We start from the raw sequence: 17,073 nt of genomic DNA on the forward strand, positions 1-17,073 counted from the left end.
CACAATGCAAAGTATTATCCCGATATACCAAACTACAAGTTTTAACAGCCTTATAAACAGGGCACCAGGACAGAATTCTTTGTGTGATTAGGGGCAAAAAAGGGAGCAGATTAATTTGTCACTAGCTAAAAAAGAGCAGGGCTGGAAACAATCCAACACTTCTCAGTAAGTGTTGTTTTACTAGCACAGTGCTGTTGTTAAGTAGACTGTAAATGAACTTCTAGCCTGCCTAGATGAATACTGGGAAACAATCACATCACTGTTTTTATAAAATGTTTAAGGTGTTTCAGTACTACCCCCATCTCTCTCTAACACGGTTTCCTACACCAGCTTCCTTCAGCGACAGACTTTTATTTGGGCCATAAATCACTTAAAATTCAACTTGGTACCCAGACACATAGCTGAAGCTCTACTGGCAAAATGCGGTCTTATAGTATTCTAAGTCACAGCTCCAACAATCCGTATGTCCCTACCACCTACCAATAATTCTGGAGCAAAAATAAATTTCCACCAGTACTTGAATCCTAGCTATATTTAGGAAGCATTTTCAAACACAAAAATGTCCATTTTGGAAAAACAGCATATTCTGAACATAAAGACTCCTCCTTTAAGAGGACTGACCCTGTTTTTTTCAACTTAAAAAAATAGTTGCTGTTTATTAAGAGTTATACCCCACTACTCAATAATTTAGCAGGGCAACTTACAACAACATATTTAAGAGAGAGAAATACATAAACGTAAGTTGAAAATATCAAATCTATTAAAGTACAATTGTTATCATTAAATAGATAAATTGAAGCTTAAAAGCCTAAAAAATACAAAACTGTTTGCCTAGCAAAAGTAATTAGAGTGGATAATAGGTAAGTCTCTTAGAGGAGTGTGTTGCAAAGCTGGGATACCACCTTTCTCTGGTAACTACCAGCCACACATCTGAGATTGGGAGAACTCAGAGAGGGGCTGATAATCTAAATACAGGCAGACATCTTTGGAAACAGGATCATCTTTATGTACCATGGGCCCAAGCTATAAAGGGCTTTAAAAATTAAAGACCACTGTGAATTGGGCTAAGAAACAGACCTGAAACCAAATGAATTGGTGTAGGATGCTTATAACCAGTCTCAATTAGCAGGTGAGCAGTCATTTTGTAAACCAAGTACAGTTTCAGAACTGTCTTCAAACAAGTAACTTGGAGATTACCAAAGCATGGATGTGCCAGCCTTCTCTGTCTAGGTGGGAACCCAAATGGAACACAATCTAAGTTGGCAAAAAGGCTGTTCTACTTTTGCTATTAATATGCATTTATATAATTCGGGAGTAAAACCCATCTAGAAGAAAAGGCAGCATGAGGAACATTTTAATACTCATACGTGGATTGAAGTATTTCTCAATCTTTATTCAAGGCTGCAATGAAAAGGCTGTGTAAGAACAAAGAGCTAATAGAAAGTCAATCACAATGAAAATTAGGAAGACTAGTAAAAAGGAATTCAAATAGGTAGCCATGTTGATCTGACGCAGTCAAAATAAATAAAATAAATTAAAAATTGTCCAGTAGCACCTTAAAGCTTATACCCAGAACACACGAAAGCTTATACCCAGAACAAACTTAATTGGTCTCTAAGGTGCTACTAGACAATTTTTTTTACTTAGTAAAAAGGAAGGTGCAATCATTTCTTTATCCCAACTGATAATGCTGCAAATACAAAGGTCTACACAGCTGTCTTTGGATACTAACCCCTTTCTCCAGGATACCTCATTCTGATTAAAAATGACTGTATCACATTAAGTTTAAATACCCTTTGGGTATTTGGGTGGAATCCAAATTTTAATTTTTAAAAAATCTGTTTAAGTTATCCTCTCATTGTTACTTAGTTATTTTATTATGGGTGAATACTTAAGGTTACATACAGGATGTGTGCCTTACTTGAGTACAGTGGTACCTCAGGTTACAAACACTTCAGGTTACAGACTCCGCTAACCCGGAGGTAGTACCTCAGGTTAAGAACTTTATCTCAGGATGAGAACAGAAATCGCGCGCCAGCAGCACGGCAGCAGCGGGAGGCCCCATCAGCTAAAGTGGTACCTCAGGTTAAGAACGGACCTCCAGAATGAATTAAGTTCTTAACCTGAGGTACCACTGTATTTAGCCCCTTCGCAAGCATTTAATCAGTCTTGGCATCTTTGCAACCCTGCAGCACTTATTAGTTGTAAAACCTTATCAATAGGATAAATAATAGGATATGATAAATAAATAATTACTGCAGATCAGTAAGTACAAGTGTTTTGTTGTCAAATTGCTGCCTGGTGAACCAACTAGTAAGATTACCACTACCAAAATCTTTAAAGACAGGCATTAATGGTTGACAACTTCATCCCCATTCAGGCAGCTCAAATTAAATATGGCCAGGAATACCAGTCAAAACAATTTCAGTTTTCAAATATCTGGAACCAATTAGCTGAGGGGGAAAGTTTCCAAAGGGCCACCCATTAATAAACACAAAATAATTTGCGTCTGCTGTCTTGTTTGTGATAATTTTTTTATTGCTACCTCAGTTTCAGATGTCACAGTAATTACTTCCACATTCTGATTAAAACACGAATTGAAGCCACATGTTAAAAGCCTCTCTCTCTCTCTCTCTCTCTCTCTCTCTCTCTCTCTCTCGTCAAAAACAGAAGGAATAAGCTCGGTTTTTAAAGTTATTGAAACACTGACAGCTAAAAAGAGTGCTGCCTCATTTCTGAACAACAACTGGACTCCTAAGTTTCACTGCCCTGAAGCAATAAAGCATTGTAATAGCTCCTAATTGAATCCCTTCAAAAGAAAATTAGTTAACCCTTCGATGAAAAAGTAACTAGGCTCTCTCAAAGATTTACAGTAATTAGAAGATTAAGAGCTATATTAAAGGCAGGCAGTACCACTGTGACAGAGAAACGAACAAATTCCCTCTTCCATTATGTATTTATTTTGATTTACAATCTCTCATCCCAAAAATTTAGGATGGCATCATATAAACCCAGTTTTAGTTAGGAATGCAGAAACAAAACATCTAACTACCGGTATATAGTTTTAGATACACAGCTCTCTTTTCATCATTAGCTTTCTTTTCATGTTGTTGTTGTTGTTTAGTCATTTAGTTGTGTCCGACTCTTCATGACCCCATGGACCAGAGTACGCCAGGCCCTCCTGTGTTCCACTGCCTCCCGCAGTTTGGTTAGACTCATGTTTGTAGCTTCGAGAACACTGTCCAACCATCTCGTCCTCTGTCGTCCCCTTCTCCTTGTGCCCTCCATCTTTCCCAACATTAGGGTCTTTTCCAGGGTCTTCTCTTCTCATGAGGTGGCCAAAGTATTGGAGCCTCAGCTTCAGGATCTGTCCTTCCAGTGAGCACTCAAGGCTGATTTCCTTAAGAATGGATATTTTTGATCTTCTTGCAGTCCATGGGATCTCATGGGATTCTTTTCATACATACACACAAAGACACATGCAAAAGCACAAATCTCTCTGTGCAAGAGTGAGAGGTAGCTAGGCACAAACACACAAAAATGCTTATATAAATTAATGTACCGTATACTGCAAGAGGAGAAGCCAGTCCCAAATATTTTAGGCACACTTTTATCAGATGGCTTTCCTCTCTTTCCCACAGGAAAGCTAATCTTTCAAACTGTGACAACTGGAAAGGAGTCAGTCCCAGAATGACTATGGTAGTTATATGATAGTCTCCCCACTCCCTAAAAAGTTCTACTTCCAGCCTGCTTTTATTTATTTAATAATTTTATTTTTGTTTTAAAGTATCCCATTTTTTAGGGCAATGTGCTCCCCCAAAGGGGGGCATACAAATCATAACAGAATATAAACACAGTAATTTATAACAGAGTGGGAAGCCTATGGCTTTACAGATATTGTTGGACTACTATTTCCATCATCTCCAATCTTTGACCATGCTGGTTGGGGCTGACAGGAACTGGAGTCCAACACCTGGAGAACTGATTTCCCACCCATGGTTTAAAAACATCAGTCAACCCCCTTAAAATAGGCTGCAAAGGCACAACTAAGCAGCAGAGAGAGAGAACAGGAATAAGGCAACGCTAATGCAAGAAAAAATAAATAAATAAAATTAGAAGCTGTGGGGCTTCCTGGGTAATTGTGTTCCAAAGGTATGGGGCCACCACTATAGAGACCCCGTCTCTAGTATCCATCTACCTGTCTCTTAATGACAGGCCAGAAAGGAGGGCCTGCAAGGCTAACCGTAAAGCTTGGGCAGGCATAGGTAGCCATTCAGGTAGCATAGTCCCCAACTATTTTATTAACATTCCCTACTTTAAAATAAATAAATGAAGTACTTATATATTTAAGTAATGAGAAGCATAGTATTTATTTATTTAATGTGTTTGTATCCAGTGTTTCTTCCAAGGAGCTGTAAAATGGGATATAGTAGGCTAAGAGAGATGCTCATTGACCAAGTTCATGGCTATGAAAGGATTTGAAATGGGATCTCCCCCATCCTAGATCAACACTTTGACCACTGTACTACTCTGTGCCTTAGTGACCCTATTCACCTTGCATATGTGGAACAGGAGCCACAGAGGCAATGCCCATTCCCATTCCATAAAGGCGATATTAGAATCCAGCTCCTTCCCTCCTTCTAGGAATCCATCCTTAGCCTGCCATGAAACATTCCCTTCCTGTGTGCTTCCTCAGAACAGCTGGCCTCTTTGTAGACTGGGTAGCAAGTTGGTACAATGTTTGCCCTGAAATTTGATGGGTCGGAGTAAGGCTTTGTTAGTTATAACATGCCTGTTTTAGGTTTCCAGTTTGATAGAACTGCAGCCAGCTTTCATGTTCGAATAGGTTATCAGGATGAAACAGAAATACAGTGGTATCTCGAGTTAAGAACTTAATTCGTTCCGGAGGTCCGTTCTTAACCTGAAACTGTTCTTAACCTGAAGCACCACTTTAGCTAATGGGGCCTCCCGCCGCTGCCGCCGCACAATTTCTGTTCTCATCCTGAAGAAAAGTTCTTAACCCGAGTTACTATTTCTGGGTTAGCGGAGTCTGTAACCTGAAGCGTATGTAACCTGAAGCATATGTAACCCAAGGTACCACTGTATTGAATAGGACAAAAGAACTGTATAGACTGTGGTGCCAAGCTGCACTTTGCACCCCGTACCAAAAGCTGTTCTATAAGCAAGCAGCCGCAGCTTCTGAACAGTTTTAGTGCAGAAATTTGGAAACGCTTGTAGTGAAGTTAGCAAAGGGGGGGGGGGTCACGTGTTCATCACCAGTAAAATTTACTAAAAACTTTCACTGGGGCACTGACATCAAAAACACACTGAACGCCAAACAGTTTTCAACAGCTGACAATAATTTTATCTGGCAATTCTGACCAGAACACTTTTACTTACAAGACTCCATGACAGGGATCCAAGCATTAGTAATGCAGAATGGCAATAACTTGTTCACCAATCTTATTTAAGTCATTTCATGACGGGAGCCAAAACTGGGGAAATATTTTCCAAAGTTTAAAAGGTGAAGCAACCTCAAAGTGAAAACTTCTTGACTATTCTATTATTTTAAGTTTATGGGGAAAGTTTAATGCATTTGGTCTCTCACTCAATTACGTTTTCCAAGAATATTTGGTGCAAGGGGAAGAGAATCCCTTTGCTGCACATGTAAGCATTACACATTTTCTCAACAAGTTGACTCGCTTTACATCAAGGATTAAAAACTGAATACTCTTAAGAAGCCTATGAAATGTAGACTCTCTTATGCAGTCATCCTACATGCAATACCATTACTCCTCTCCAGTGAGGTGATTTTGAGACGGGGTGGTCAAATACCTTCTCAAATACTTAAATCCATGTGATGCAAAGGTCACTGCAAAGATGCAAGTCAGCCAGCAACTTTGAAATAGCTCAGATAGCTTCTGAACATAAGCAAACGGAGTTCTGAACTGGCCTCTTAACTTTTCAAGTAATTCTCTTCCCTAACTTACCTAGCTGCCCAGCATACTTTGCATGTCTAAGATTTAGCCCTTCCAGGGAACAAAGTTAGTTTGAACAGCTACAGGAAGCAGATTGGGCAAGACGAAAAGATCCATCTATATGACAGGTAGTTCCAGGTACAGTGGTACTTCTGGTTACGTACTTAATTCGTTCCAGAGGTCCATTCTTAACCTGAAACTGTACTTAACCTGAAGCACCATGGGGCCTCCTGCTGCAGCTGTGCCGCCATTGTACAATTTCTGTTCTCATCCTGAAGCAAAGTTCTTAACCCGAGGTACTATTTCTGAGTTAGCAGAGTCTGTAACCTGAAGCGTATGTAACCTGAGGTACCACTGTACAGTGGAACCTCAGGATGCGAACAAGATCCGTTCTGGAGCCCTGTTCGCATCCCGAACGGAACACAAGACGTTTCGCCACTTCCGCGCAAGCGCGTGACGTCATTAGCGTCTTCGCATGCGCGAGTGGCGAAACCCGGAAGTAACGCGCTCCGTCACTTCCGGGTTGCCGCAGAGCACAACCTGAACACGCTCAACCTGAAGCACATTCAACCCGAGGTATGACTGTATAGCTATTTTGACATTTTTTTTCTATTTAAATTAGTAATTTTCTCAACAGGTTTTTTTTTCGGTTTTTTGGTTGGTTGGTTTGTTTTGCCCCTTAACTAATCAACTTGGGGAATTTTCTTTTCCTTTGGCTTTTAGCGACACCAATCCTGTCTGCAAGGTGACCTGCCTTCCATCAAGATTGACATTTACAAGCTTTCCTAGAGTGTACCTTCCTCCACTTTCTTCCATTAATCAAGACATAAGGAGCATATCACAGAGACAAGATTCCACCTCCCCCATATGCCAACTCAAGGGCTCTGTTTGTTATCTGCCTTGGTTCAAGCACACTCAAGTTCCATTTAAAATGTTCCCTCTGCCATTTCTACCAAGCACCTAGCTGCCCATTTCCCAAACCTCTGACAACTTTCCCCTGAATTAAAGTTAAAATTTCCCTCTTGAACCCAAAAGGTGCACACATCTAAGAATTGCAATAATTTATTTATTCCATCATTCTGAGAAGTTACTTGCCACCCTTTAATTAAATTATTTTCAGAGTGACTTGCGGGTAAAGTAATAAAATACAAAGCAAAATGTATATTATAACAGAGAATTACCTATCTGAAGTTCCACTTCTATGTTTGCATGAATTTAGGAGAGTAGATAGAAGCAAGAAAGCAGACCAGCAACTTGTGCAGCCCTGCAATGTGAAGTCTCCTTTAACAGCCAGGCAATTTTGCTTGTTTCTGTATCAGAATTGGATGCTCCAACCAGATCCAATAAAGTGATATGGAAGAATCAACTGCACCGCACAGAAGCTAATTAGAACAAAATAAGCTCAGAGCAGTGATCATGCAGACATAGCAGGCAGCCTCTTCTGTGGGCGAAAATGAAGGAATTTTTAATTCATTTATTTCTGGCAGCTTACTAAAACATCACAACACACATTCTGGGAATTACTGCTTTAGCCTGCAAATCTCTGATTGTGTCCAGGGAATATGGTAACTGTGAAAAACCCTGTAGTGTTGTAAGTACAGTGCTACCTTGGTTCTCGAACTTAAGCTATTCTGGGCGTCCATTCAACTCCCGGAACCGTTCGAAAACCAAAGTGCAGCTTCCGATTGGCTGCAGGAGCTTCCTGCACTCAATCGGGCGCTGCGTCGGACGTTCAGCTTCCAAAAAACGTTTGAAAACCAGAACACTCACTTCCAGATTTGCAGCGTTTGGGAGCCAATTTGTTTGACAACTGAGCCATTCAAGAACCAAGGTACCACTGTACTATTTTTCACCCCAGGTCCTTTTATCCGTCTGGTTCTCCTTTAAGTGCTGGAGGTAAATAGGATGGGAGCTTTGAGTCATTCTATTCAATGCATCAAAATACACCTGTACATAACGCTCCTGGCAGCAACTCCCTTCTGAAGGATCCTTGCGCTGGAGATGGTCAGTACAAAGACTCTCTCCCCGCACATCCTTTCTGCCACTATGACACTTTTATCACAGAAAAATGGAATACCAGAATAAGACTAGGCTGCAATTTGGAAGTTTCTGCCTTGTCTGCATTAAGCTCCAGTTTATTTGCCCCAGCCCAGCCCAGCCCTATCAGTATCCATTTAGAATTTTGACTCTGAATGCAATTATTATGTAACTGCAAATGCAACTCAAATTAGATCTTCTCAATATGCATGTTCATTGTTAGCACATTGGAGTTTAATTCTGAGCAATTATAGCTGCATATTTTTTCTATGCTATGCTGTGGTGACAGGCTCAAGCTCAGCCATGAAGCAGAAGAAATGTGCCAATCCTGTCATCATTTGTCATTGAGCTATGCAACCTGCTAAGGTCCTAGTCTCCTATTTGGATTAGCTGTGCGTATGTGTACATACTGTATACCGTATTTTTCGCTCTATAACACACACCTGACCATAACACGCACATAGTTTTTATAGGAGGAAAACAAGAAAAAAAATATTCTAAATGAAACAGTGGATGTATGATTTTTGTGGTTCATGCTGTGGCCACAGACATGTGATCTGACGGTGAGTTTGGGGTAGCCCAATGCAAAAATCCTGAGGATCCATGTGGATCCATGCTTTGTAACCACGTTTTTGCACCACTGCGACCCCAGGCAACAGTGGGTGCGTGCTTTTTTTGGTGCAAGCTGTAGCCATGGACATGCTATGTGATCTGATGGTGAGTTTGGGGTGACCCAGTGCAAAAATCCTGAGAATCCATGTGGATCCGTGCTTTGTAACCACGTTTTAAGTGGGGAGGGAAGGAAAAGCACTCAAGGGACAAGGAGCACGCATGGGGTGTGTGGAGAAGGATGCTGCTAATAATGCAGAAGAGGAGTATAAGAGGAGAAGGCTCCTCACCTCTCCCGCTTTGCTCCTTTAAAGAAAGCAGGCTCTGCTTCTCTCCCTCCTCCCCGGCTCACTGAAAAACTTTGCTGCTATTTAGCCAGCTGAGGAGAGAGGGAAAGAGAGAGTGCTTGCTTTAAAGGAGCCAACCGGACAGGAGCTGCTTACACTCGTGTAAGCAGCTCCTCTCCTCTCCTGCTTTGCTCCTTTAAAGCAAGCAGGCTTTCTGTCCCTCTCTCCTCCCCACTCAGCGGCTCTTCTCCCGCTTTGCTGTTTCAAAGCGAGCCACGGAGGAGGGAAGGAAGGGGAACCATGGACCCTCTGCTCACGACTGCAGCAGATCCCCCGCCATCTGTAGGGATTCGCTCCATAACACGCACAGACATTTCCCCTTACTTTCTAGGAGAAAAAAAGTGAGTGTTATGGAGCAAAAAATACGGTATATCTGTTTTGTTGAATTACCAACCTCCCATACGCTACTACAAAGGCAACATTTATCTCCCCTGATCAATAAACAAACAAACTCTCTCCAGTAGCCTGGATGGCACAAACCAAATAAAGTCACATGCTTCAAGCAGTCAAAGACGTAAGTATTCTGTATACAGCAAAATACTGAAGTGGGACCTTTGAGTTTGCTCTTTTTAAGAATGTTTTTTTAGAATGGGAGCTTTGAGTCATGACGGTGGGGAGAGCACGTGTACAACTTCAACAGGACTTTGTTTTATTGCTATTTTGTTAATGTTATTAATATTGTTTTATAGATATGAATGCTGTAGTACTTTGTGAATCCTATAATATGATTTTTGGTGTAACTGTGATGTTTAGCTTATTTGTTAGTTGCTTTGTTAATAGTGTTACATAGATGGCAATTGTTTAATTTGTGATTGTTTTACTGATGATTTGTTAAGTATTCTATACGATTTATGCTGTATTTGTGATGTTCCATTATGTTATTTTTATCTTTTGTTTGTAAGCCGCTTTGGGATTTATTTGAATAAAAAGCAGCATAGAAATAGAATAATAAAAAGTCACTTATTGCTGTTTTATTATTTAGTAAATGTCTATGTTGCCCTTCATCCGAAGATCACAGGACCGTTTGGTTGATCAGGGTGTAGGTGACTGGTTCTGGATGGAGTTTTGCAGAAAGGTCAGGAGCAGAGCACAGAAGTGCTCCTAGATTCAGCACTGTCCTAGAAGCAGATTAGAGTTGCTCTGATCCATTTGTAACAGACAAGGCTGCTGCAGCACCATTGTCAACAAACAATTTGGTAGTGTGGACAATGCAGACATGAAGTTCTTTACTGCTCGCATAAGTCACTGTTTGAGAGGGCTGATCTTACATGTCAGCCAAATCCCTTACATGATTTTTTTTCCTAGTCCTTCTGCAACACAGCTCAAGTTTGTACACTGTAGAAAAATATAAATGAACACGTCAGCATTCCCATATCAAGCTTCTAAAGCATTTCTTGGGAGAGTTGTAAAAGGCCACGAAGAGATGCTTTCTCTGGTTCCTGCCAGAATTTCTGGGCTGAAGTGACAGATGAGATTTCCTGGGGCTAACATGCCATGGCCAATTAGCCATGTCAATCCACAAGTATGCCAGCTGCCAGGATCTAATATTATTAGTGCATGATTTTAAAAAGTGAAGACATCAGCAATGTTAAGAGTTCACATAACTCCTAATTTTAAAACTTGCCTCAAAAAGATTTATTGAGGTGGCAGCAACGGCGACCTTAGATTTCGGCTTTTAAGAAGTCAATATGAGTACTCTCCATTTCCTTTAACCTGATTATATAATGCACTGTTAATCAAATTAGCTTATATTACAAGCCTTTAAAAATCTGAATTATCATGTATCTTTTGCTTATGTTTCATATAACTTTCTTATTTTCAGGGTATCAATTTATAGCAGTATTGTCTTTGCTATAGCTCAAACTGCTTATTCCACAAAATATGAGATGCCTAATATATACACGGCTAAGCAATGAGGGCATCCATTTCAAAGGGCAGAAATGCATTTTTGCAAAGTGTACTGAACACTTTCAAGCTAACACAAAACATGCTTGTTCTGTGATTGCTTTAAAACATGTGCATTTCATTTTAAAACAAGAATCTCAGTATTGTTGAAAGTTCGACTAACTTCCTTGCAAAGTCACCAAAACAAACTGAAGTCACAGAGAGCAGAGATTGTTTTTCCCACCAGTTGCTTACACCAAATGTAGCTCTAGTCTAGAACAAACAGAGAAGGCTGACATACCAATAGCAAATCCCTTTGAGCCTACACAAAGCCTACCTACCACTTTCAGGAAAGGGGGGGGGGCAGATTTATTGTTAAGACACCAAGTAAGTCCTGGAAGTTCCTAAATTCTCAAAAGTCTGCTACATAGCAACTCAGTGTGGCTGCCCCTGTTCTGTGGAAAAGCATTCCTGCCGGGATACAAGATGAGCCTGCTTATCTGCACTTTCTGGAAACGACTGAAGACATTTTTGTTCCGATGGGCTTTCCCAGCTGGATAAATGGGTCTTTCTCCTAAGTGTCCAATTGTTAGAGTTTTTAAATCTTCTTGTTAAAGTATTTGCTGTTTTTGTATTTTTAACCTTTCTAAATTATCTTGCATGCAAATCGCCTTGAGAAACTGATTTAGAAGGCAATTAATCAATGGTAATAAAGTCAGATAAAAAGCATTTTATCCTTTTCTTTGCTTACATCATTTCTAAGGCTGTTTTATCATTCATGAAACTGTTCATTAAAATGGACTACAATTTCACTGAAATATCCTGCATATCACTTGGAACATCTTTAGTAGTCTCCTCCAGTGCAAAACAAACTCCTACATGGTTATTATATTGAGACATAATTATAGAGCAGATATACACTTAATGAACCACGCTCTCAAAGCTACACAGATCACTGTTTCCTGGAACCTAATGGCGAAACACCCCTTCATGTGCCAACTATGATATACGTGAGAGCCTTCTCCATACTCATACTCGGTAACACCTTACTGTTAGTAATAAAAATCTGGTTTCTTTGAAAGCTGTTCTGCCGCTGTTAGGATTATTTCTGCATTGACTCTTTTCTTGAAATCTTGTAGCAAATGTTTACGTTTTATGTAGTTGTGGCTGTGGATTTGCAATCAGATCTTAAAGTGAGTTATTTTAAAAAATTGTTTTGGATACCTTAGGTGGCAGATAATCATGTATTTAAGTTTTAAAATAAAGGAAGTTCTGAAGAACATTAGTAGTCACACTGTCTTCAAAAAAAATCAACAGATAATTTCACCAGCCAAAGCAGGACTCATCACCTAAGTTCAACCAATCCTCAAACAGCATGTTACCTATTTCTAAACTATTTTCTAAAAAGCCGTGAAAAATATGCATGTGACTTTCAAACAAAAACGTATTAGAACGACAGAAGGCAGAATTTGAGGATACACAAAGAAAGTCTTTTGAAAACAAAAATATTCTTCTACCCTGATTTGAATTGAGTAGCAATAATGAGTGTGATTCCAGTTCACTACCATAAATCTTTTTTTTTCTTCGTCCCATAATGATATGAGTGTTCTCCAACAGCAATTACTCACAAGCGGGGTGGGGAGGATACTCGTCTGCAACATTTTATGGTCTTCATACAGCTCAAAGGGAAACAATGCATCAGTTTATTAGCATTATAGCACAAGGGTTTCAGCATGCTCCACTTTTTCCTTTCTTCTACGTATGTATGTAGCATGTAATAATGATAATAAATTTATTATTCAGAGTCAGTCCATCTGGCTGGGTTTCAACAGCATATCTAAAAACATAATAAAAACATCAAGCATTAAAAACCTCCCGGTACAGGGCTGCCTTCAGATGTCTTCTAAAAGTTGTGTAGGTCTTGATCTCCTTGACATCTGAAGGGAGGGCTGTTCCACAGGGAGGGTGCCACTACCGAGAAGGCCCTCTGCCTGGTTCCCTGTTAACTTTGCTTCTCGCAGTTAGGGAGGCCCTTGGAGGAGGACCTCAGTGTCCGGGCTGAACGATGGGGGTGGAGATGCTCCTTCAGGTATACTGGGCTGAGGCCTTTGGGGGCTTTAAAAGTCAGCACCAACACTTTGAATTATGCTAGGAAACATACTGGGAGCCAGTGAAGATCCTTTAGGACCTGTGTTATATGTTCCTGGCAGCCACTCCCAGTCACCAGTCCAGCTGCCGCATTCTGGATTTGTTGTGGTTTCCGAGTCACCTTCAAATGTGGCTTTTCTGCTTTATTTATTTCAAAATGAGTTGCATTTCCACACAATGATACTAAAACATTGTGGGCACTCTTTACATCAGGTGTATTCAGACCTAGGACCAAGCCATGGTTTAGTCTTTTGTGCATGAGCATCAACAATCCTTGGGTTCACAAACCCCTTCTTCCCCACTTATGCCTCACCTTGTATAGTACAGCCTTCTAACTTCCCTCATCCATGACTATTAGCCAGGAATCATCATTGGGGATGATGAAGTTGTAATCCAAAAACATCAGAGATTCAAGTTGGGGAGGACTGCTATGGCTAATTCTATATTTGTCCAACAACCTATAGCTTGGCAAACTGCAATTTGCTTAGGCAAACTGCAATTTGCTGTGTTGTAACGCAAGCTTTGTTTTTCTCAGAACCCATAAGTCATTTTAGAAACTGGGTCATGAAAGGAGCAGGCAGATAATGTACAGAAGCCTGAGTCTCGCTGTTGCTCATGTATGTATTTGGCATTGTATTTGAATGTGGTTCTTGTCTACGGTAATTTATATAGCAGACTTCAAAAATTAAATAACCCATTGACCTTGTTTGGACATAATGCTAAACCACAATTTAGCATTATGAGAAGGAGTCACAGGAAATGTAACTTTTTGGCTTTCCAGTTTTTCTTCCAGTGCTCAACAGAGGAGAGGGGATGCACTTGAGACCAAGGCCCACACAGATATAGTACCAAACTATGGCACAGAGGTATGTCTGAACTAGGCCAATATCTTAGAAAAAGGAAAGGGGGGTGAGAGCAAGGAAAGCCACCACTGCTACTGCTTCAGTAACCTTAGTTCCCTCCATGATTGCTACTCAGAAAACAATCTCTTTTAAATATTTTATCATTTTATTTTTACTTCATTCCTCTAAGTGGAAAGAAAACTTTGGTAAGTAACTGGTTTGAAGCTTGGGCAAAAAGCTGGAAGTTTCAAACAACAGCATTAGAGAAATAAGAACCAAAAAGGTAATACTGGGTTTCATAACTACCCATTTTTAATTGTACCTTTCCCTTTAGTTGTAAGTTCTCCAAGGACATACATTATTTTATAATTTTTTATTGCTTTCTTTGCAACTTATGGTTTTGTATTTCATTGTTAACTACATTGTTAAGAGTTTCACCTAAGAAGCAATATGTAAATTTAAGTTTAAAAAACATATTGATTTGCCTACCACTAATTATTCTACTCAGTATTGCAATCACCATGTGAAGCTTTCTGAATTACTCCCACTCCTGCCACTCATTTTTCCTTCTGTTTAAGTGTCTAGAATTTTACACAGCTTTATGCAATTTTTCTAGCTCCAAAGCACTTTATTCAAATGGAGAACATTTTGCCAACTTGTCATCTACTGTGCCTTTTACTTTCAAGGAATCTAAGAAGGATCTTATTTACAGTCCTCTCCTACCTTATTATCCAGAAATAACTGTAGTGATCACATTTCACTTTCACCCTCCAGCTGGAATCCTGGGGTTCGCTTTGATCCCAATATATCTTTAGAGGGATCGTCTTATATATACATATGTTACCAATACACCCCTTTTACCATCTTAGAAATGTCTTGCCTTCAACATGTGCAATCCAAAATAGATCTGGAAAGACTTGTGCATGTTTGTTGAGCCTCCAGGACCAGCTACTATCATTCTCAGTTCCTTGGTATTACAGAAATGTTGATTCATTGATTGCAACTGGTTCAGATTCTGTAGCCCACATTCTCAGCTACATAAGTTCTCATATTACTTTATGTGAATTCTTTTTTTTTACACTAACTTCCAAAGAGATCAATTATTGTGTTATTAAACTTGCATGTCACAAATAAAGCCTACGGTGCTGTACAACATCTGCATTCATCTGTCTGTATTTGGGTACTGTTAAATTGAATTTTTCAGAACCACAATCTACCCAAGACTACAAGATCACGCATGTCAGTTTAGCGGTGGCAACCTCAATTTTAGTTCAGTATCCGGAAACCTGGTGCCTATGTTCACTTGACAATACCAGGGGTCAACAGGAAGTCCACATTAGCAATATAATTCCTTCGGACATATTTCTTCTTGTGACAATAGAGAGTAGTACTTAAAAATTAAGAATCAAATTTCTGATATATATATAAGCCAACCTTACATCACATTGTTTGTAATGCAGACATCAACCAACTATATGGAACAATAACAGATGAAAAATAATGTATACTGCTTGTGAAATCCTAAGCAATCTTCCCAATTTAATCTGTCATAGAGAGATAGTCGGAGATCTATAAAAGTCCTTTTTGCTAATCTTTTACCTTAAGGCAGTTCACTGAAGACTCCCCCTTGTGATACTAATTTGACCATGAATAGCCTACACACATCTAGAAAAATGTTAAATGGCACAACCATGCAGAAGACAGCGCAATAAATTCTTTCCAATTCACAACTGCCTTATTAAATTTGTATTCCTATTGCTCTGATGCTAAAGGTGTTTTTATGTAAAATAATAGTCTACTTTGATAATTCTATTTTTGCGCTTGTATATATATTAATATATTTAGTACCTATCCTAATACTAGAATTAGTTATCCATACACCTCAAGGAAATCATTCTTTCTACTATCATAAATAATTTTAATTAAAATTAAAATTAAAAATATGGTAGCTATTGCCACCATAGGTCCACAAACACAGGAAACACAGCTTACCAAATATGTATTTCTAAACTTCCCATCATTTGGTTTAGAAACAATCTGGAAATATGATCAAATTATTCCTCTCTATAGACCTTCACAGCACAAGTTTGCTTTGCTTTATTAATAGGCAGCTGTGTTATTGTATTACTGGAGCAAGCATGGTATAATTTCCTTGATGAATCTGAGGGACTCCAGAGAAGCATATCAAGAAGGGAGCATCAAAAGAACACAGAAGAATGACACCCTTTGAATTGTGATTGTATTTATTTTCAAAGAAGCTCAATACAGAAAGCTGATGATGGAAAGTAAAAAGTCACATTAAACACATTGTTCAGAGTAAGTACCCACTTGACATAAAATTTAATATTTCAATATGCAAGTACAATATGCAACAGAATTTTTCTGGAAGAAAAATAGCTTATCCATTTGCCTACAATATTAGAAGTAAAATGACATATTTTCCACTTCACCATCTAGCTAAGAACCTTCAGGATCTCTGAATTACGGTACTTGGTGAACTCTAGGTGCCGACTGAGCCAGTAAATTATGTATCACATTTAAGGGAAACTCGACTTAATAACAGCTTCTAAAATGATTCCATTTTAATATGTAAATGAAATGTTAAGAGTTTTACTTACCAAATTCGCCATGTAAATTGTAAGCAGCCCTCTCCTAGAGACAGAAACCGAAACATAGAATTATTAAGCCATACTGAGCTTAACTGCTGATTTATTGCACACACAAAAACCCAGAACTTCACTCTAAGTCTATGATAAATTCTATCCCTGCCTGAAATCCCGGGGAGCCAGTCAGCATAGATAATGCTGAGAGTGATGAACCAATGGTCCAACTCATTGGCTTAGCACAAATGAGTCCTCCTAAGGGACCTCCTAAGGACCTAAGACTGGTCCTCCTAAGGGACCTCATTCCATCCTTTTTAGCTCAGTGCAGCATGATCCTTAACCATGATCTGCGGCCAATGTTTCTCCTTTGGAACCAGGTTCAGATGGCAGGCTAAGAAGACACAAGATCTACCCACCTTGGAAGAATGGCAGATGCAATTAATAGACTACATGGAGATGGCGGAATTGACTGGCAGAATCCGAGACCAGGGGGAAGAGTCAGTGGAAGAAGATTGGAGAAAATTTAAAATTTATTTGCAGAAACACTGTAAAATTTATGAATGCTAAAAGACATTGAAATGACTTCAGGGGCTTTAGCAATAAAGTAAAATGTAAGATTGGAATA

General features: G+C 39.4%; 1 protein-coding gene across 1 annotated transcript in view; it reads right to left on the reverse strand.

Moving 5' to 3' along the window:
* Positions 1-17,073, reverse strand: part of TMEM135 (transmembrane protein 135) — a 163,296-nt gene that overhangs the window by 116,797 nt on the left and 29,426 nt on the right. The window contains exon 4 of the mRNA XM_081197412.1: positions 16,464-16,497. Coding sequence (XP_081053538.1) covers positions 16,464-16,497 — 34 coding nt within the window. The remainder of the gene's footprint in view (positions 1-16,463; positions 16,498-17,073) is intronic.

The sequence above is a fragment of the Podarcis bocagei genome, assembly GCF_964188305.1.
Source record: "Podarcis bocagei genome assembly, chromosome: 6".
Lineage (NCBI taxonomy): Eukaryota > Metazoa > Chordata > Lepidosauria > Squamata > Lacertidae > Podarcis > Podarcis bocagei.